The following is a 23,051-nucleotide window of genomic DNA, read 5'->3' as shown; positions in this document are numbered from 1 at the left end:
GTGTAGTGGCAGGAGAGAGTTCTCAGTGTTCTGTAGGACCAGGGCACAGTAGGGGGAAGGGGGCTTCAGATATTAACTCAATGTCTATACTCAACCTTCATATTACAACCACTAACTCTCTCGCTCGCTCTCTCTCCGCCTTCTCACATACTGTATAGTACACAAGACAAATACACTGCAGCACACACACGCACACACACTTGCGTTCCAAAAATAAGTCATACAGTATGAGAATATGTTGAAAATGTTCATACAAATATTTATTTTACAAATGTGAATCTTGATACAGTTTTTCTAATTCCATATCTGTGATCTTAAAGCAAAAACCTAAGACTGAATTTGTCAGTATGAAATCTAGGGTGGCTGGCGCGCACACACACACACACACACACACACACACACACATTGTATACAATAACACAAGCAAGTTGAGCATACATCATATGTGTTTCAAAACATAGGCACCTTTGTAGTGAAGGATACATAACAGGAGACAAAGGCCCCATTCGAATACTTCCTTTCTCCCTTCCTTGAAGTAGTTGCATATCTGAATTGGTTGTATGAGGGAAAGCATTGGTAGGCAATCTTGCTTTGATCTATCCAACACTTCTGACTTGAGATTACCTCAAGAAAACAAGGAATAAAGGATGAATTCGAACAGTATTCAAACAAAATTCACAACCATGATTTCAACACTATAAAATCCTCAACATTTAACTTTTTAGTGACAACAATGATAATACAATTGCTAACAATTGAATTATCATAGTCTTGAAAAATAAGCACATGTAATAGGGAAGATTTGGATAAAAACAATTCAATATAAAAATAAATAAATACTGTCCACAGATTAGTATAAAAATCCCATAGCAGTGGTAGTACTACTAGTTGTGGCTAGATGGCACTACAGCTTCTGTTGTGAATGTAGAGATCCCTCACTATGAGGAGACTGTTGTCTGCACATCAATACTGAGGAATATACCGTGTCCAATATCCAAATGTTTTAAAAAAAGACAATAGAAATGTATCACCTGGGCCTATTGGAATCAGTTCCAGGACATGTACATATGTGCATGCAGTCCTGGAGATAGACAAGCATTTCACGACACCCACTATAACATATTCTAAATATGTGTATGTGACCAATAAAAAATGGGATATTGATTAGTGGTATCAGATCAGTCAGTCATGTCTGGAACAAAATGCATTACCACAGCTACTTGTTTTCTCTTATATCTGAAGATGGAAAAACTTGAGCCTCAACCTGTTTCACTTAGCTTTAAGGGTTAGGTTCTGTAGAAATGTCATAATAGATTTATTTCATCTAGAGATAAGACACAAATCTATTGCATATGTCTTCTCATTACATGCCAAAAGTATAGAATATGTCTGTATAAATGCTCTCTCTCCCTCCCACCCTGTTTGTTTTCTCAACTGTGAGTTCATGGTTAGAGGACAGTATCTAGCAATAGTCCGCTTTGGGTTTGAGTACAACAGATTCTGACAACCTCTTACAGATATGTCTAGGAATCCTGGGTAGTACAATGACTGAACATAACTGTGGGCAGTCAGACAAGTAAGACACTTATCAATTAAATGGAAATAACCCACACTTTTAAATAAATACAAACACATGTACAATCCATTGGCGGTAAAGACAAGCAGTCTTTACAATGAGACAACTGAACCTGAACTGTTGGTGATTAGGTAGTATTTCATTCATATTAGTAGGGCAGACGATATGAAAATACTCACTGTTGCTATAGCAACCCTAGGGAGGATCCAGAGACAGGTACATGTAGAGCCAGATTGTGTGTAGATGCAGCTTGTACACACACACACACACACACACACACACACACACACACACACACACACACACACACACACACACACACACACACACACACACACACAGAGAACAAAAATGTTGCAGGGATCATCTACAGTGCATAGAAAAAACCTTGACATAATTCAGTGTTCCAGTTTGCCTTAGGACAATAGAAATCAAGAGCATATTGCCCATCTCTTACTATCTCTCTCATCTTCACTGCAAAGGAGCTATATGCTGGGGATCCATAGGGTTTATTAACTATGCTAACACTTCCTCTTGCAATATCCCATGTGCATCTGTTCATAAAAACACATACAATAAAACATTTAAAAATTGCAAAGCTGCCAAAACAATCTTTAGAAAAAACAGTAATTTAAATAATTTAAGAGACACAAAATACCACAATAAGAGCATATCAAAGTAGAAAAGGGTTTAAGAAACATAACACAAAAAACATACCAAAATGGTAAGATACTGTAATTCTAGAATTGCCACAGTTTTCAGTGTCTGTTAGACTGATGTTTCAGATTGGAGACACAGGGTAAACTTGTGTGTCTTGGGGTCAACGTACTCCTCGGTCATTCGAATGTAGGGGATGGACTTGACCGTGACCACTAGGCTGAAGTCTAGACACCTAAGGGAGAAGACCATGCCCTCCTTTAGACCGCTGGTGACTGCAGCCTCGCTGACCAAAGTCCACTGATCGGCCATCCAGCGCTCTTGACCGTACTGCAGCGTAGGACCAGGGGACAGGTAGGCCTCCAGGAATGCCTGAACACACACACACACACACACACACACACACACACACACACACACACACACACACACACACACACACACACACACACACACACACACACACACAGACAGACAGACAGGCAGACAGACAGACAGACAGACAGACAGACAGACAGACAGACAGACAGACAGACAGACAGACAGACAGACAGACAGACAGACAGACAGACAGACAGACAGACAGACAGACAGACAGACAGACACGGAAATACACAACACATTTCAGAATTGCTGACAGTATCGTAAGGACATAATAAAGAGTATTGTGTTAGGGTACGGGGACTGACTTGGCACTAGAGTAGGGCTAATGGGTTCATTCTTGCTTACCTTGGGGCTCATGTTGTGTGTGAGGCAGAAGGCCAGGTGTCTCTGGATGCTGTCCATGCTGTGGCAGTGCTGCCTCCTGGTGGTTCGGAGGTATTTCTGCAGGGCGCGGGCCATGGAGGGTAAGATGGCCGAGGCTGCCTCCCGTACATCCATCACATCCCCGGGGGACACTTTCTGCTCCTCCTGATGCATCCTCCTCACATGCATGAAGGCCTCCTCCACAGCCACCACTAGCCTAACGTTAAAGTAATGTACACACAGACACAACATTCAGTATACTGTACATTTATATTTTCTTACACCCTAAAGTTACTATCCTAACGTTGGTCCAGTAACCGAAAGGTCGATGGTTCGAATATCCGAGCCGACAAAGTGAAAAATCTGTCGATGTGACCTTGAGGAAGGCACTTACTCTAATTTGCTCTAGGGGAGCCGTAATACTTGGCCTGACCCTGTAAAACAAGGCATTTCTCTGTACCTATCTGGTGTGTGGCAATAAAACATCTATTACAGCAATGTACACACAACATTCAGTATACTACTGTATATTGTTCTTACATCTGTTCTTACATCCTACAAGTTAGAAAAACACAAGACAATGTACCCTACTGTATCTATTCTTAAGTCCATTTATGTAAATCCTGATCTATATTTTAAATCCTTGCATTAAGCTTCATACAGTGCCTACAGAAAGAACACACAGCCCTTGACTTTTTTCACATTTTATTGTCTTGCAGACCAAATGTATAATTGATTAAATTGAGATTTTTTGTAACTGGCCAACAGACAATATCCATAATGTCAAAGTGGAATTATGTTTTTAGAATTTCTTTAACAAATGAATTAAATTAAAAGCTGAAATATCTTGAATCAAATATTCAACCCATTTGTTATGGAAAGCCTAAATAAGTCACATAATAAGTTGCATGGACTTACTGTGTGCAATAAGTTTTGAATGACTACCTCATCTCTGTACCCAACACATACAGATAATTGTAAGGTCTGTCAGTCGAGGAGTGAAATTCAACCACAAAGACCAGGGAGATTTTCCAATGCCTCACAAAGAGGGCACCTATTGGTAGATGGGTAAAAATAAAATAACAAGCAAAAAAAGCAGACATTTAATATCCCTTTGAGCATGTTGAAGTTATTCATTACACTTTAGATGGTGTATCAAAACACCCAGTCACTACAAAGATACAGGCGTCCTTCCTAACTCAGTTGCCGGAGAGGAAGGAAATCACTCAGGGATATCAACATGAGGCCAATGGTGACTTTAAAACAGATACTGTACAGTTTAATAGCTGTGATAGGAGAAAACTGAGGACGGATCAACAACATTGTAGTTACTCCTCAATAACCTAAATGACAGAGTGAAAAGAAGGAAGGGTGTACAGAATAAAAATGCATCCTGTTTGCTACAAGTACTAAAGTAAAACTGCAAAAAACTTTATGTCCTAAATACAAAGCATTGTTTAGGGAAAATCCAACAGAACACGTTACCGAGAGCCACTCTTCATATCTTCAAGCATGGTTGTGGCTGCATCATGTTATGGGTATGCTTGTCATAGGGAGTTTTTTAGGATAAAAATAAACAGAATAGAGCTAAGCACAGACAAAATCCTAGAGAATTTCCAACAGACACTGGGAGACAAATTCACCTTTCAGCAGGACAATAACCTAAAATGCAGGGCCAAATATACATAGTGGCTTACCAAGTGGCTTACCAAAACGACATTGAATGTTCCTGACTGGCCTAGTTACAATTTTGACTTAAATCGTCTTGAAAATGTATTGCAAGACTTGAACATGTGTGTCTAATAATGTTCAACCAACTTGACAGAGCTAGAATAATAAAATAAAAAACATAATGTGCAAATATTGTACAATCCAGGTGTTCAAAGCTCTTAAAATCTTAGCCAGAAAGACTCACAACTGTAATCACTGCCAAATGGTAGTATTGACTCAGGGATGTAAATACTTATTATATATTTTTTTACATTTGTACTTACCTAAATGAGATATTGCTGTTTTCATTTTCAATACATTTGCTAAGATTCCTAAAAACATGCTTTCACCTTATTGTTATGGGGTATTGTGAAGATAGGTGAGAAAATATATTTAATTAATTTTGAATTCAGGTAACAACAAAATGTGGAATAAGTCTAGGGGTATGAATACTTTCTGAAGGCACTGCCACCTATGTATCTTTCATCCTTCTTTCTTCACTAATTTCTTTCTTTTTAACCCAAATATTCACCTTCCTATTCACTCAAGAGTGTTCTTTCTCTCTCTCACTCACTCACCTGGCTCTGTGTTTGCAGACCCGTCTGTCATAGTCTGCCTCTTCGTAGTATAGCTCGTTATGAGATGTGTTTTTGTGCCTGGCTGCTGCAGAGATCATGGTCCGAGACTTGCCCCCCACCGACAGTACCCCCGACCCCTCTGCCGGCTCCGCCGGGTTCCCTGGGCCTATGAACAGGAATCACAGAGGCATGATGGGAAGGTCACTGTGGCCCAATCAGCATATCAACAGCAACCCGGGGAAAACACAGATCTCAGTGAGGATTCTAAATCTAAAAATCTGATGAGACTGATGAACTATTCAGTCTGGTAGTTACAGCTGACTATGTGGTTTAGCCATCTGCCAAATGACAACAGAGTTAGCCAAAGTTGAAACTAACACCTGGCTACCAGGCTAGTAAATATTCATCAAATAAAAGACAATACCAGTTTGATCACATAATTCACATCTCTCTATGGTGAATACCAATAACTAACCCAGAAGTAGTAAAAGCATAAATTATAGTTCCTGGGGGATATGAATATGGAGTAGTGGAATCTGGTCCATATTCATGAGGGATATGTGGATATGAGGGGAGTTCAGTACAGTAATCCCGGCAGATACAGGTCAGGAGAGATGAAGCAATGAATCATTAACACCAAGGTGTGTACTGTATGTGTGTGTGTGTGTGTGTGTGTGTGTGTGTGTGTGTGTGTGTGTGTGTGTGTGTGTGTGTGTGTGTGTGCACGCATGTGTATGTGTGTGTGTAAGGCTGAAAGCTACTGTGATGAATTATTGAAAGGCAGAAATGCCCTCCCTCCCTCCCATTTCATACTTTGACAAGGGGAGGGTGGGAGGGTTCTGTGAGGAACCGTACCAGCATACTCCTCTACCGAACTCCACTACAAAGACCATAGAGAAAACCCATAAAATCTGCACTGAGTTGGGAAGGCCCAAGTACTCCGTTGGCAGTCGGTGCCTGTGTGTCTGTGTAGAATATCTGGTGAATGAAAGGGGTGGTTAGATTGGTATGTATCTGTGTGTGAAGGCGTCGAAGCAGTGCAAACATTGTGGGTGAGGGAAGGGAAGTGATGAATGAGGTTAGTAATGTACACTAGGTTAGTAGAGTAAACTTGTAAAAAGTGTGAGGACACACAGAAGAGATTATTACCCAGCTTTACTTACTGTCATTGTCCAAAAGGTAAGCTCTCAGTTTAGCTTTAAATGTTGCTTAGGGTGGCATGGGAAGGTATACGGAGAGACAGCATCACAACGAAGCACATACATGGACAAATACGGTGGACAGACAGCTGACAGATGGAGAGACAGGTAGAGCGAGAAAGAGAAAGAGTTTCACTTTATGATGCAGTTGCAAAGAGGAAAAGAGATGCTTGGAAGGTGGACGACACATACAGGGAGACAAATCCAATGTAACCATTGAAGAACCACTGAATCTGTAGCTATACTAACCATCCACGGAGTAAACCTTGAGGGCAGCCAGGTGCTTGGCGGCACGGTGCTTGGAGGCGGAGAGAAGGGCGGGGTTATGAAGAGGAAAGTCTCTGTAGTAGAACTCTAGCAGAGACAGAGCTGCCCTCTGAATACTGACACAGACAGAGACAGAGGGAGAGAGAGAAAAAAAGCAAAAGAGGGGCAAGAGAGGGAGGGAGAGAACGATGGGAAAGAGAGAGGGGCAAAGGGAGAGAGAGAACGATGGGAGAGAGAGATAGGGTAAGAAAAAAGGCCATAAAGTAGTAGGAGGTAGAGAAAACAGATGGATGTATTATAAAAGAAGGTCGGGAATGAAGTCCATTATTGTCCCTGCTGATTTGATTCACCTGATAAAATAGCTCTTACTGAGCAGCATGCCTCATATCTACACTACTCCCCCAGACCAGACTACTGCAGACCAGGGCCATGTTATACAGCGTTCCCTGCTTTAAACTGTCCTCCAGCCTCAGGCCTTTCTACAGGAGATCAGTCAGTATCAGACAGAGAGGCTAGAGGTGAGGCAGCATAGAGAAACAGAACCACGCATATACTGTATCAATGTCACGTCTACGTTCACTTAGCTAACCTTTCTGCAAGGGATCAGCACGCTTATTGAAATATCTGAATGGACAGATAGTTGTGTGAGTATTAATTGTTGTGAGCATAAAAAATTACAGGCCTACCTTAACAATGAAAACGCCTTTACTAAATTAAATGTAAATATCCATGTGACATTGTTACATACAAGGATATACAATGACATTTCAAATTATTAATTTAATAAAACAAAGTGCACAGTGCTCCCCATAAAAAGAAGCGGTAGCCGACCAGTAGCCTTCACGTCTGTAGCTTTTTGTTTATGTTGGCCAATCAAAGCGTCAGAGAGGCTCAATGTGTAGTGAGAGTTCACTAATGCAATGCAAGATGGAATAAAATTACAGAATTAAAAGTTAGCGAAATGAGAAGGAGTAGGCTACAACGAGCAACCAACAGGTAGGCTGTTTTATCTGAATGGGGTTGGGGAGAAGCTTAGCATGTTGCCTCAATTAGACTGGCTAGCTACAGTTGGCTAGCTTAGCTTAAAAGCTTCTCTAGGCCACTCTTGTCAAGACAGACACTGTTATATGGGATGCTAAATAACGTTGTGGCTGCTACAAGTTAGCTAGTCATGGTTGGAGCAGAGTTTCCTTGGTGTCGCTCACTCCATCTGCTTTTTTAATATCCAACAAAAATGCATGATACCATTCGAACAGTGATTCCCCCCCCCCCCCCCCCCCCCCCCCCATAGTGTGGAGATATACAGTACCAGTCAAAAGTTTGGACACCTACTCATTCCAGGGTTTACCTTTATTTTTGACAATTCTCTACATTGTAGAATAATAGTGAAGACATCAAAACGATGAATTAACACATATGTCGTAACCAAGAAAGTGTTAAACAAATCAAAATGTATTTTATATTTGAGATTCTTCAAAGTAGCTATCCTTCGCCTTAATGACAACTTTTCACACTTGGCATTCTCTCAACCAGCTTCATGAGGAGTCACCTGGAATGCATTTAAATTAACAGGTGTGCTTTGTTAAAAGTTCATTTGTGGAACTTCTTTTCTTCTTAATGCATTTCAGCCAATCAATTGCGCTGTGACAAGGTAAGGGTGGTATACAGAAGCCCTATTTGGTAAAAGACTAAGTCCATATTATGGCAAGAACAGCTCAAATAAGCAAAGAGAAACAACAGTCCATCATTACTTTAAGGCATGAAGGTCAGTCAATCTGGAAAATTTCAAGAACGTTTAAAGTTTCTTCAAGTGCAGTCGTAAAAACCATCAAGCACTGTGATGAAACTGGTTCTCATGAGGATCGCAGGAAAGGAAGACCCAGAGTTACCTCTGCAGCAGAGGATAAGTTCATTAGAGTTACCAGCCTCATAAATTGCAGCCCAAATAAATGCTTCACAGAGATCAAGTAACAGACACATCTCAACATCAACAGTTCAGAGGAGAGTAAGTGAATCAGGCCTTCATGGTCAAATTGCTGCAAAGAAACCACTACTAAAGGACACCAATAAGAAGAGACTTGCTTGGGCCAAGAAATACAAGCAAAAGACATTAGACTGGTGGAAATCTGTCCTTTGGTCTGATGAGTCCAAATAAGATTTTTGTATCCAACCTCCGTGTCTTTGTGAGACGCAGAGTAGGTGAACGGATGATCTCCGCATGTGTGGTTCCCACCGTGAAGCATGGAGGAAGAGGTGTGATGGTGCTTTTCTGGTGACACCGTCAATGATTCATTTAGAATTCAAGGCACACTTAACCAGCATCGCTACCACAGTATTCTGCAGCGATACACCATCCCATCGGGTTTGCGCTTAGTAGGACTATAATTAGCTTTTTAACAGGACAATGACCCAAAACACACCTCCAGGCTGTGAAGGGCTATTTGACAAAAGAGGGCTATTTGACCAAGGAGAGTGATGGAGTGCTGCATCAGATGACCTGGCCTCCACAATTACCCGACCTCAACCCACTTGAGATGGATTGGAATGAGTTGGACCGCAGAGTGAAGGAAAAGCAGCCAACAAGTGCTCAGCATATGTGGGAACTTTTGTATTGGATATTGGAAAAGCATTCCTCATGAAGCTGGTTGAGAGTGTGCAAAGCTGTCATCAAGGCAAAGGGTGGCTACTATGAAGAATCTCAAACATCAAATATATTTTGATATGTTAAAAAAATTTGTTACTACATGATTCCATATCAAATAAAATACAATTTTATTTGTCACATACACATGGTTAGCAGATGTTATTGCGAGTGTAGCAAAATGCTTGTGCTTATAGTTTCGATATATGGCTTTTTCTTTGCAAATCTGCCTAGAAGGCCAGCATCCCTGAGTCACCTCTTCACTCTGTACACCTATGTAGATATTCCATTAAAAAGCCGCTTTTTCCAGCTACAATAGTCATCTACAACATTAAAAATGTCTACACTGTATTTCTGATCAATTTGATGTTATTTTAAATGGACACAAAAATTTGCTTTTCTTTCAAAAACAAGGAAAGGACATTTCTAAGTGACCCTAAACTTTTGAACAGTAGTGTACATGTGAATATATGGATGAGCAATGACAGAGTGGCATAGGCAAGACGCAATAGATGGTATAAAATAGAGAATATACATATATGTTATTTCATAGTTTTGATGTCTTTACTATTATTCTACAATGCAGAAAATTGTAAAAAATGAGTAGGTGTGTCCAAACTTTTAACTGGTACTGTACACAAATAGAGAAAAATCATGTTTTGATTGCGCTGAGCCTTTAAACCATATGCTTTTGATAAGAGAGACAGCTCTGGGTTGTCCTAAGTTCTCCTAAGGCACATATCTACGATCAGTTTACTAGCCATAAATCCTAGCCTGAACAGTTATGAAGAAAATGCCAAATCCGACTGTAGATCAGTATCTGGAAGGTAAGTTCATCATACTGCATCATAGCCCCTCTTTCTCAGGCCCAGCCCACCTAATTACCAGAATAGCACCCTAGAGCAAAAAGACTGGACTGGAGCATTCTGGGTGATTTAGTAACTAAATTACTGCTACGCTTCCCCCTGAACACAAGTCTTCAATTACCCACAGTTCAACAGGGCAGTCGGGTGTGGGTGGGTGCGTTGGGGTGAGGGCATTCTAAAGGCATTCTCTAATAGTCTGATTTTCTGTAAACGTTTCTGCTATCTGAGTGATCAGCTGACTGGCTTTTGTTTACTGGCATCAGTGGACACAACATGGTTTCTCAATTCATCTGGGCCACACCATTCAGTTCCCTCCTTGTTGTATACAGACTGAGTTCAAGCAGAATGAACATTTCGGTATGACCTTAATGTGAATAAAGTGATCTTCATCTTCATATTGCTGGTAGAAGAATGACGTCGCTACGGTCAGCAGCAACATTTTAGCAAGAGATTGTTGTGTGTATTACCTGAGCTGTCCCAGGTTGTAGTAGCGTGTCTCTCCGTCAGTGGAGCGTATAACACACAGGCTGTAGCAGGGCTGGATCTGTCTGATCTCCAGCAGCACGATGGCCAGGTAGTGGACAAACAGCAGAGAGTCCACCAGAGACACAGCAAACTGGACGATACCTTGGTAGTCCTCATCCTGGAGAATACACAACTCAGGTTCAACACACACACACACACACACACACACACACACACACACACACACACACACACAATTATGAAGCATACACACCTGTGAGTCGAGGATGCGGACCCCATAGAACAGCCAGTAGGAGAGTGTGAGCAGCAGCGTGAGCGTGGCCAGGAGGGCTCGATACACACACACTCTGGGCAGGCTGGCACTGGCCTGGCGCAGGAAGATAGCCCATACAGCAAGCAGGAGAATGAGGAGTTTACAGGACACAGAGAGGAAGAGGCCCTCACAGGCAGAGCCACAGGCCTGCAGCCTGGCTGGCCACAACACTGCCGGGAGGACCAGGAAGGCCAGGGGGGTGGCCAGGACCACTAGCCCCACACAGATGCCCAGAATCAGGGGAGTGTAGAGCTGACAGCCCTGCCTCTGGCCGTCGTCCGGTACCTTCCACAGACCAACCACCTCCTCCTGGGATAGACTGAGCTCTGAGGTGCCGGTCACCGCCGTGGTGGTCTCCCCCCAGTTATCATCCTGAGAGAGGGGGGGAGAGAGAAGAAAGAAAGAAAGAAAGAAAGAAAGAAAGAAAGAAAGAAAGAAAGAAAGAAAGAAAGAAAGAAAGAAAGAGAGGAGGACAGGAAGAGAGAGGAGAGATTAAAATATATTCAAACTTAGCATAAGGTTGATCATCTCTGACTGATAGATAAGATAGAAAAGGACAGAAATACTCTGTGGAGGGATGGTATGTGAGAGACAAGCCAAAGTGACAAACACACACTGGTAGACATTCTGGTGTGATTCCAGTCTCTGTCCCTTGTACATACAAAGCCAGACAGATTGGAGACACACTGACTAAATCCTTTGAGGTTTATTGCAAACATCCCATCCATCATTCTATTAAAAGAGGCCTTTGGTTTCCTGGAGTTCTGTGTTACTGTGACAGGCTTTCAGCTCCCCACTGATCCACATAGGATGACATTGACAGTACACAGTCAGACTGCTCATAATGACCAGGTAGGGATGACACACGCACACGGCTGATGTTATTCAGGCCTATCATTGCAAATTAGAGTCAAATCTCGTCTCCCAGCTCAGGATACATTTTATAATAAATGTGCCTGAGGAGGAAAGAGCACAGTGAGACACTGATTAAAATACCTGTCTGCTGAAGAGAGCATTTCTCTGTCAATTATTCAGCTATGTATTTCTCTGTTCATTTTCTCCCTTACTCACTCTTTCTGTGCCTGCTGCACGGAGCTTTATTCTCTCAATGTCTGTCTGGTAAGGAGCTGGGAACAGAGTGTGTGTGTGTGTGGATTTGAATACCGCAGCCCCTCTTCTTGTGTCAGCACACACACAATTAGCAAACACTAACCCACACGACACCCCTAAAACGTCATCCCTTGCCAGATGGACACACCACCTGACATGCCATTAGGAAATTACACTGGGAGAGAGAGGGAGAGAAATAGGGGGAGAGAGAAATCCTCATTGTGATTGCTGAATAAAATCAGCTTTAATTATAACCCTCAATGGGGGGTTATAAAGCTGCACATCGCCCACCGCTCCCGAGTATACTACTCGCCAATGTCCAGTCTCTTGACAACAAGGTAGACGAAATCCGAGCAAAGGTTGCCTTCCAGAGAGACATCAGAGATTGTAACATTGTCTGTTTCACGGAAGCATGGCTCACTCGGGATACGTTATCAGAGTCGGTACAGCCATCTGGATTCGTGACGCATTGCATGACAGAAACAAACATCTCTCTGGTAAAAAGAAGGGCGGAGGTGTATGCCTAATGATTAACGAGTCGTGGTGAGATCATAACAACATACGGGAACTCAAGTCATTTTGTTCACCTGACCTAGAATTCCTTACAATCAAATGCCGCCCGCATTATCTACCAAGAGATTTCTCTTCGATTATAATCACAGTCGTGTATATCCCCCCCAAGCAGACACCTCGGCGGCTCTGAAAGAACTTCATTGGACTCTGGAAACTGGGAACCACATATCCTGAGGCTGCATTTATTGTAGCTGGGGATTTTAACAAGGCTAATCTGAAAACAAGGCTCCCTAAATTTGATCAGCATATTGAATGCGCGACCCGGGCTGGCAAAATTCTGGACCATTGTTACTCTAACTTCCGCGATGCATACAAAGCATTCCTCGCCCTCCTTTCGGCAAATCTGACCACGACTCCATTTTGTTGCTCCCAGCATATAGACAGAAACTAAAACAGGAAACGCCCTTGCTCAGGTCTGTTCAACGCTTGGCCGACCCATCTGATTCCACACTTCAAGATTGCTTCGATCACGTGGACTGGGATATGTTCCGGATAGCGTCGAACAACAACATTGATGTATACTCTGATTCTGTGAGTGAGTTTATTAGCAAGTGCATCGGTGATGTTGTACCTACGGCGACCATTATAACCTACCCCAACCAGAAACCGTGGATTGATGGCAGCATTCGCTCAAAACTGAAAGCGCGAACCACTGCTTTTAATCAGGGCAAGGCGACCGGAAACATGACCGAATACAAACAGTGTAGCTATTCCCTCCGCAAAGCAATCAAACAAGCTAAGCGTCAGTATAGAGACAAAGTAGAGACGCAATTCAACGGCTCAGACACGAGAGGAATGTGGCAGGGTCTACAGTCAATCATGGATTACAAAAAGAAAACCTGCCCCGTCGCGGACCAGGATGTCTTGCTCCCAGACAAACTAAACAACTTCTTTGCCCGCTTTGAGGACAATACAGTGCAACCCACACGGCCCACTACCAAAACCTGTGGGCTCTCCTTCACCGCAGCCAATGTGAGTACAACATTTAAACGTGTTAACCCTCACAAGGCAGTCGGCACAGATGGCATCCCTAGCCACGTCCTCAGCGCATGCGCAGACCAGCTGGCTGGTGTGTTTATGGACATATTCAATCAATCCCTATCCCAGTCTGCTGTTCCCAAATGACTATCGCCCCATAGCACTCACTTCCGTCATCATGAAGTGCTTTGAGAGACTAGTCAAGGATCATATCACCTCCACCCTACCTGAAACCCTAGACCCACTCCAATTTGCTTTCCACCCGAATAGGTCCACAGACAACGCAATCGCAATCACACTGCCCTAACCCACCCTATGTAAGAATGCTGTTCATCGATTACAGCTCAGCATTTAACACCATAGTACCCTCCAAACTCGTCATTAAGCTCGAGATCCTGGGTCTCGACTCCGCTCTGTGCAACTGGGTCCTGGATTTTCTGACGGGCTGCCCCCAGGTGGTGAGGGTAGGAAACAACATCTCCACCCCGCTGATCCTCAACACTGGGGCCCCACAAGGGTGCGTTCTCAGCCCTCTCCTGTACTCCCTGTTCACCCATGACTGCGTGGCCATGCACGCCTCCAACTCAATCATCAAGTTTTCAGTGGTAGGCTTGATTACCAACAACGACAATACGGCCTACAGGGAGGAGGTGAGGGCCCTCGGAGTGTGGTGTCAGGAAAATAACCTCACACTCAACGTCAGCAAAACAAAGGAGATGATTGCGGACTTCAGGAAACAGCAGAGGGAGTACCCCCCTATCCACATCGACGGGACAGTAGTGGAGAAGGTGGAAAGTTAAGTTCCTCGGCGTACACATCACGGACAAACTGAAATGGTCCACCCACACAGACAGCGTGGTGAAGAAGGCGCAACAGGGCCTCTTCAACCTCAGGAGGCTGAAGAAATCTCTCTTGTCACCGAAAACACTCACAAACGTTTACAGATGCACAATCGAGAGCATCCTGTCGGGCTGTATCACCGTCTGGTACGGCAACTCCTCCGCCCACAACCGTAAAGCTCTCCAGAGGGTAGTGAGGTTTGCACAATGTATCACCGGTGGCAACCTACCTGCCCTTCAGGACACCTACACCACCCGATGTCACAGGAAGGCTAAACGATCATCAAGGACAACAACCACCCGAGCCACTGCCTTTTCACCCCGCTATCATCCAGAAGGCGAGGTCAGTACAGGTGCATCAAAGCAGGGACCGAGAGACTGAAAAACAGCTTCTATCTCAAGGCCATCAGACTGTTAAACAGCCATCACTAACATTGAGTGGCTGCTGCCAAAATACTGACTCAAATCTCTAGCCACTTTAATAATAAAAAAATGGATGTAATAAATGTATCACTAGTCACTTTAAACAATGCCACTTTATATAATGTTTACATACCCTACATTACTCATCTCATATGTATATGCTGTACTCTATATCATCTACTGCATCTTGCCTATGGCGTTCGGCCATCGCTCATCCATTATTTATATGTACATATTCTTATTCATTCCTTTACACTTGTGTGTAAAAGGTAGTTGTTGTGAAATTGTTAGATTACTTGTTATATATTACTGCATGGTCGGAACTAGAAGCACAAGCATTTAGCTACACTCGCATTAACATCTGATATCTATGTGTATGTGACCAAAAACATTTGATTTGATAAATGGTGGTGAGGCAACAAGGTCTCATAGTTTCCCTCTGAAATTTGACGTACTATGGATGGACATCTATTTTTGATGCATTCATTATGTGTGGTTACAGGGTTAATTCTGTGTGGATACACATTTAAAATAGAAACAACTCAAAAGGTTAACCATTAAGCCAGTAATTCCACATGGTTAATGTCAGGGCAATGGTTTGGGGAAGGCTTAAAACAAAATAATTAAAAAGGATGTGCTATTACCATCAAGTATTGCTAGCACATTGTGAACTGTGGTGGCGCGGTGGTCTGAGCAGCACACTTTGACTATGAGCATCATGAGTTTGCGCCCAGTGCTTGTGTGAAATGGCTAGCTAGTTAGCTAATAGGGTTTCAATCGGTGATGTCACTCCCCCTGAGACCTTTTTTTTTTATCACTTCCCCACCCGTCGGCGGACAAATATCTTTTAGTTCTTTTGTGTTTTTTTTTTACAGCTTTTCTGCTACATATACATACATTTTACATCTATATTTTGCATACACATTTGACATACTTTTATATAAAGCAGTCACATAATAATTCATTACCAAACATAAACTCTTTAATCCCAACCCTCAGCCACTACCTGTATGGCGCATCTGTCAACATTTTTGTCCTCAAATTAAACTAGTGTATTTTATTTTATTTATGCCAGCTCCTTTCAGACAATTTGTATCTTTAATATATGGCAGGCAAACACGTTCCCAACCTTCTCCCTTTTCCACTTGCCTCCTCCATTTTTGTGGTAGTGCTGCAATCAGTTAGTTGTACATTTGGATTGAGCAGATATTCCCATACATTTTCGATAGCTGCATGTGAGATACAGTGCCTTGCGAAAGTATTCGGCCCCATTGAACTTTGCGACCTTTTGCCACATTTCAGGCTTCAAACATAAAGATATAAAACTGTATTTTTTTATGAAGAATCAACAACAAGTGGGACACAATCATGAAGTGGAAAGACATTTATTGGATATTTCAAACTTTTTTAACAAATCAAAAACTTAAAAATTGGGCGTGCAAAATTATTCAGCCCCCTTAAGTTAATACTTTGTAGCGCCACCTTTTGCTGCGATTACAGATGTAAGTCGCTTGGGGTATGTCTCTATCAGTTTTGCACATCGAGAGACTGAAATGTTTTCCCATTCCTCCTTGCAAAACAGCTCGAGCTCAGTGAGGTTGGATGGAGAGCATTTGTGAACCGCAGTTTTCAGTTTTTTCCACAGATTCTCGATTGGATTCAGGTCTGGACTTTGACTTGGCCATTCTAACACCTGGATATGTTTATTTTTGAACCATTCCATTGTAGATTTTGCTTTATGTTTTGGATCATTGTCTTGTTGGAAGACAAATCTCCGTCCCAGTCTCAGGTCTTTTGCAGACTCCATCAGGTTTTCTTCCAGAATGGTCCTGTATTTGGCTCCATCCATCTTCCCATCAATTTTAACCATCTTCCCTGTCCCTGCTGAAGAAAAGCAGGCCCAAACCATGATGCTGCCACCACCATGTTTGACAGTGAGGATGGTGTGTTCAGCTGTGTTGCTTTTACGCCAAACATAACGTTTTGCATTGTTGCCGAAAAGTTCAATTTTGGTTTCATCTGACCAGAGCACCTTCTTCCACATGTTTGGTGTGTCTCCCAGGTGGCGTGTGGCAAACTTTAAACAACACTTTTTATGGATATCTTTAAGAAATGGCTTTCTTCTTGCCACTCTTCCATAAAGGCCAGATTTGTGCAATATACGACTGATTGTTGTCCTATGGACAGAGTCTCCCACCTCAGCTGTAGATCTCTGCAGTTCATCCAGAGTGATCATGGGCCTCTTGGCTGCATCTCTGATCAGTCTTCTCCTTGTATGAGCTGAAAGTTTAGAGGGACGGCCAGGTCTTGGTACATTTGCAGTGGTCTGATACTCCTTCCATTTCAATATTATCGCTTGCACAGTGCTCCTTGGGATGTTTAAAGCTTGGGAAATCTTTTTGTATCCAAATCCGGCTTTAAACTTCTTCACAACAGTATCTCGGACCTGCCTGGTGTGTTCCTTGTTCTTCATGATGCTCTCTGCGCTTTTAACGGACCTCTGAGACTATCACAGTGCAGGTGCATTTATACAGAGACTTGATTACACACAGGTGGATTGTATTTATCATCATTAGTCATTTAGGTCAACATTGGATCATTCAGAGATCCTCACTGAACTTCTGGAGAGAGTTTGCTGCACTGAAAGTAAAGGGGCTGAATAATTTTGCACGCCCAATTTTTCAGTTTTTGATTTGTTAAAAAAGTTTGAAATATCCAATAAATGTTGTTCCACTTCATGATTGTGTCCCACTTGTTGTTGATTCTTCACAAAAAAATACAGTTTTATATCTTTATGTTTGAAGCCTGAAATGTGGCAAAAGGTCGCAAAGTTCAAGGGGGCCGAATACTTTCGCAAGGCACTGTAACTCCTCCGTTTCTATTCAAAACATCATTAATAAATATAATAACACATCTTTTTTTAAATCCATAAAGAAAATATTTTTATTAATCATAACATTTGTTGTAATATTGTCACGAGCGTCATCAGGGACCAAGGTGCAGCGTGGTGAGCGTACATTTCTTTTTATTCTGAATGTCGCCAATAAAAACAAGAAACAACAACACGACCGTGAAGCTTACTAGGGCTATACAGGCCACTAACAAAGTCAGCTACCAACAACTAAGGTGGCAAAACAAGCTGCCTAAGTATGATTCCCAATCAGAGACAACTATAGACAGCTGCCTCTGATTGGGAACCCCACTCGGCCAAACACACAGAAATACAAAACATAGAATGCCCACCCCACATCACACCCTGACCTAACCAAATGGAGAAATAAAACATCTCTCTAAGATCATTGCGTGACAAATATTTGTTCTAACTTTTCTGGAGGATAATACTGAAATTGTGACCAACCTTGTATGGCTTGTTTAAGAAAAGGCGATACTTTAAACAAAATGTAATTTTCAATTAGTCGGAAATGAGAAGTTATAATATGTATGAAGGCAAAAAGGCAAAATTAGAACAAAGGATGAGCCTTTCTAAATAATCTACTGGAGAACCATTTTGGGTTTAAGTATAACTTATGTATGAGTGAAGCTTTTAGTGAGAGGTTTAAAGCTTTAATATTTAATAATTTAAGCCCCTCCCAAAAATTTAAGCCCCTCCCAAACTCATATTCATTATATAAATAAGCACGTTTGAGACCTTGAAGTAGTTGTTTCCCTTGCTCTGCAAGAGCCGTGGCTTTTGTGGAGCGATAGATAACAATGCTTTGTGGGAGGCAGTTGTTGATGTGTTCAGACGGTCCCTGGATCGAGCCCTGGTTGGGGTGAAGAGAGGGACGGAAGCAACACTGTTACATTGGTGCCATGACCCAGATCACTGGATGCTGCGGAAAAGGAGGAGGGACAACTACTTCAAGGTCTCAGAGCGAGTGACATCACCAATTGAAACGCTATTAGCTAGCTAGCCATTTCACACCAGGTACACTGGGCAATAATTTTTTATTATTTTTTCCTGAGTGCCGAGGAAGGCATATATTGACGTTCTCAGGACCTTTTCAAATGTCCGAAATCAAAGTCTATTTCTAGTGATCAGGACGGGTGAGGAGAGTCACTTGGTTGTGGTGACTGTCGAATGGCTGTATTTGGCCTCACATCCACATTCGCTCTCCAGTAGGTGGCAATCAGGCAATTAGTCACATTGGTCCAAACTGTGTGTGTGTATGTGTGTGCAGTGGCGCGTACCGCAGTTTCGTGTACTGACATTTTATAACTAATCTCATGCTATTCTGCACATTTAGCAATGAGGCTGAGAAACCAAGGCTATCGAGTCTGCCGATGAGGATGTGGTGATTGACAGAGTCGAAAGCCTTGGCCAGGTCAATGAATACGGCTGCACAGTATTGTTTCTTATCGATGGCAGTTAAGATATCGTTTAGGACCTTGAGCGTGGCTGGGGTGCACCCATGACCAGCTCTGAAACCAGATTGCATAGTGGAGAAGGTATGGTGGGATTCGAAATGGTCAGTAATCTGTTTGTTGACTTGGCTTTTGAAGACCTTAGAAAGGCAGGGTAGGATAGATATAGGTCTGTAGCAGTTTGGGTCAAGAGTGTGAAGAGGGGGATGACCGCAGCTGCTTTCCAATCTTTGGGAATCTCAGACGACACGAAGGAGAAATTGAACATGCTAGTAATAATTTTAGAAAGAAAGGGTCCAGATTGTCTAGCCCGGCTGATTTGTAGGGGTCCAGATTTTGCAGCTCTTTCAGAACATCAGCTGACTGGATTTGGGAGAAGGAGAAATGGGGAAGGCTTGGAGCGAGTTGCTGTGGTGTGTGCAGTGCTGTTGACCGGGGTAGGGGTAGCCAGGTGGAAAGCATGGCCAGCCGTAGAAAAATGCTTATTTAAATTCTCAATTATAGTGGATTTATTGGTGGTGACAGTGTTTCCTATCTTCAGTGCAGTGGGCAGCTGGGAGGAGGTGTTCTTATTCTCCATGGACTTTACAGTGTCCCATAACTTTTTTGAGTTTGTGTTGCAGGAAGCAAATTTCTGCTTGAAAAAGCTAGCCTTGGCTTTTCTAACTGCCTGTGTATATTGGTTTCTAGCTTCCCTGCAAAGTTGCATATCACGGGGGCTGTTCGATGCTAATGCAGAACACCATAAGATGTTTTTGTGTTGGTTAAGGGCAGTCAGGTCTGGAGAGAACCAAGGGCTATATCTGTTCCTGGTTATACATTTCTTGAATGGGGCATGCCTATTTAAGATGGTGAGGAAGGCATTTAAAAAAAATAACCAGGCATCCTCTACTGACGTGATGAGATCAATATCCTTCCAGGATACCCCGGCCAGGTCGATTAGAAAGGCCTGCTCGCTGAAGTGTTTCAGGCAGCGTTTGACAGTGATGAGTGGAGGTCGTTTGAACGAGGCAGTGATCGCTGAGATCTTGGTTGAAAACAGCAGAGGTGTATTTAGAGGGCAAGTTGGTTAGGATGATATCTATGAGGGTGCCCGTGTTTACGGCTTTGGGGGTGGTACCTGGTTAGTTTGTAGGACGGCTGGGGTGTTAAGCATGTTCCAGTTTAGGTCGCCTAGCAGCATGAGCTCTGAAGAGAGATGGGGGGCAATCAGTTCACATATGGTGTCCAAATCACAGCTGGGGGCAGAGGGTGGTCTATAGCACGTGGAAACGGTGAGAGACTTGTTTTTAGAGAGGTGAATTTTTAAATGTAGAAGTTCAAATTGTTTGGGTACAGACCTGGATAGTAGGACAGAACTCTGCAGGCTATCTTTGCAGTAGATTTCAACACCGCCCCCTTTGGCCGTTCTATCTTGTCTGAAAATGTTGTAGTTAGGGATGAAGATTTCAGAATTTCTGGTGGTCTTCCTAAGCCAGGATTCAGACAAGGATAGAACATCCGGGTTGGCAGAGTGTGCTAAAGCAGTGAATAAAACAAACTTAGGGAGGAGGCTTCTAATGTTAACATGCATGAAACCAAGGCTATTACGGTTACAGAAGTCATCAAAAGAGAGCGCCTTGGAAATAGGAGTGGAGCTAGGCACTGCAGGGCCTGGATTCACCTCTACATCACCAGAGGAACAGAGGAGGAGGAGGATAAAGGTACGGCTAAAAGCTATGAGAATTGGTCATCTAGAACGTCCTGGATGACCAGGGGGCGATGAAATAGCTTCAAGGTATAATGTACAGACAGAGGTATGGTAGGATGTGAATACAGTGGAGCTAAACCTAGGTATTGAGAGATGATGAGAGAGATATTGTCTCTAGAAACATCATTGAAACCAGGTGATGTCATCGCATGTGTGGGTGGTGGAACTGAAAGGTTGGATAAGGTATAATGAGCGGTGCTAGAGGCTCTACAGTGAAATAAGCCAATAAATACTAACCAGAACAGCAATGGACAAGGCATATTGACATTAAGGAGAGGCACGCTTAGTCGAGTGATCATAAGGGTGGTGAGTTGTGAGGTTGGTTGGGGTCATGGCGATTCAGACAGCTAGCCAGGCCATCGGTAGCAAGCTAGCATAGGATGGAGGTCTGTTTTTAGCCACCTCGAGCGTTTCCGTCGGTAGATTAGTGGGGCTCCGTGTGGTAGAGGGGATCAATCCAATTGGCAAAATAGATATAGTGACCCAAGAAAAATTGTCCGATAGACCTGAGATAGCAGCCGATAAGACAGCTAACGATTAGCGGGCCGCAGATGGGCGTTCAGGTAACGTTGCGACGGAGGGGCCAGTTGGATAACTCCCTCGGGCAGATAACGTCGGTATTCCAGTCGTGAAAGCCCGGTGGGGCTCCGCATCGACAGTAAAACGGATCCGAATAGGTATTTGTAGCACAGGAGTGGCTGATGGAACTCTTCAGCTAGCTAGCTCCGGAAAAATTGATGTTTGCTCCGGGATCGACGTAAGCCAATAGTCACACGGATAGCAACTAGCTAGCTGCGAGATCCAGGTGTAAATGTCCAGAGTTTGTGGTTGAAATCCGGGGATATGGATAGAAAAATAGGTCAGGTATGTTCTAGTCTGAGTCGCGTTGTACAAAACTGGCGATAGCTTTTTGAGCTAAAGGATAGCTGATGACGACAAACCGTGGTTAGCTGAATATTAACGTTAGCCAGTAAACTGGCTAGCTTCTGGCTAGCTTCTGGTTAGCTTCTGGCTAGCTTCTGGTTAGCTTCTGGCTAGCTTCTGGCTAGCTTCTGGTTAGCTTCTGGTTAGCTTCTGGCTAGCTTCTGGTTAGCTTCTGGCTAGCTTCTGGCTAGCTTCTATTGTGAATTTCAGATTTTAGGTAAATAGTACGTTTTTTTTAAATTGGTGAGGCGGGTTGCAGGAGAGTGTTTTGAAGTTGAGTTTTTGGAAAATATATAAAAGATATGCGAAGAAAGATGTAAATATATATATACACGACAAGACAAGCACAAAGGACGTCTGACTGCAATGCCATCTTGGTTATGGAAGGTAGATAGGATAGACAGGCATTTAACATTTGATTTTTTAATAACACAATCGTTAGCTTGATCTACTAAAAATGACAAGCAAAGCGAACGAAATAATTGTCACGGATCCCCACGGTACTACTGTTCATTCCGTTCACCAGCTTCGGAGGTCTACGTCACCGGCCTTCTAGGCATCACTGAATTGGATTCACTACCACCAACCCCTGACTGTCTTGTCTCATTATGCACACCTGGATCCCATTCCCCCTGATTAGTATGTGTGTGTGTGTGTGTGTGTGTGTGTGTGTGTGTGTGTGTGTATACAAGTTTTGACTCCAACCTAAGTGTATGTAAATTTCCGTCTTCAACTTACATACACTTAGGTTGGAGTCAAAACTTGTTTTTCAAGAAGCCAACACTCCAAAACCACCATGAAAAAAGCCAGACTACAGTTTGCAACTGCACATGGGGACAAAGATTGTACTTTTTGGAGAAATGTCCTCTGGTCTGATGAAACAATAATATAACTGTTTGGCCATAATTACCATCATTATGTTTGGAGGAGAAAGGGGGATGCTTGCAAGGCGAAGAACACCATCCCAACTGTGAAGCAAGGGGGTGGCAGCATCATGTTGTGGGGGTGCTTTGCTGCAGGAGGGACTGGTGCACTTCACTTCACATCCT

The 23,051-nt window shown here is 43.0% G+C and overlaps 1 protein-coding gene across 1 annotated transcript in view; it reads right to left on the bottom strand.

Moving 5' to 3' along the window:
* Positions 1 to 825: 825 nt before the first annotated feature.
* The window catches only part of LOC110520441 (vang-like protein 1), a 46,601-nt gene continuing 24,375 nt past the window's right edge, over positions 826 to 23,051 (bottom strand). The window contains exons 5-10 of the mRNA XM_021597761.2: positions 10,981 to 11,412; positions 10,709 to 10,884; positions 6,717 to 6,850; positions 5,269 to 5,434; positions 2,963 to 3,197; positions 826 to 2,605 (exon numbers count right to left, since the gene is read on the bottom strand). Coding sequence (XP_021453436.2) covers positions 2,345 to 2,605; positions 2,963 to 3,197; positions 5,269 to 5,434; positions 6,717 to 6,850; positions 10,709 to 10,884; positions 10,981 to 11,412 — 1,404 coding nt within the window. The 3' untranslated portion in view covers positions 826 to 2,344. The remainder of the gene's footprint in view (positions 2,606 to 2,962; positions 3,198 to 5,268; positions 5,435 to 6,716; positions 6,851 to 10,708; positions 10,885 to 10,980; positions 11,413 to 23,051) is intronic.

Source organism: Oncorhynchus mykiss, chromosome 3 (genome assembly GCF_013265735.2).
Source record: "Oncorhynchus mykiss isolate Arlee chromosome 3, USDA_OmykA_1.1, whole genome shotgun sequence".
Lineage (NCBI taxonomy): Eukaryota > Metazoa > Chordata > Actinopteri > Salmoniformes > Salmonidae > Oncorhynchus > Oncorhynchus mykiss.
The sequence above is the reverse complement of the archived record's forward strand: the minus strand, read 5'-3'. Positions and strand labels throughout refer to the sequence as shown.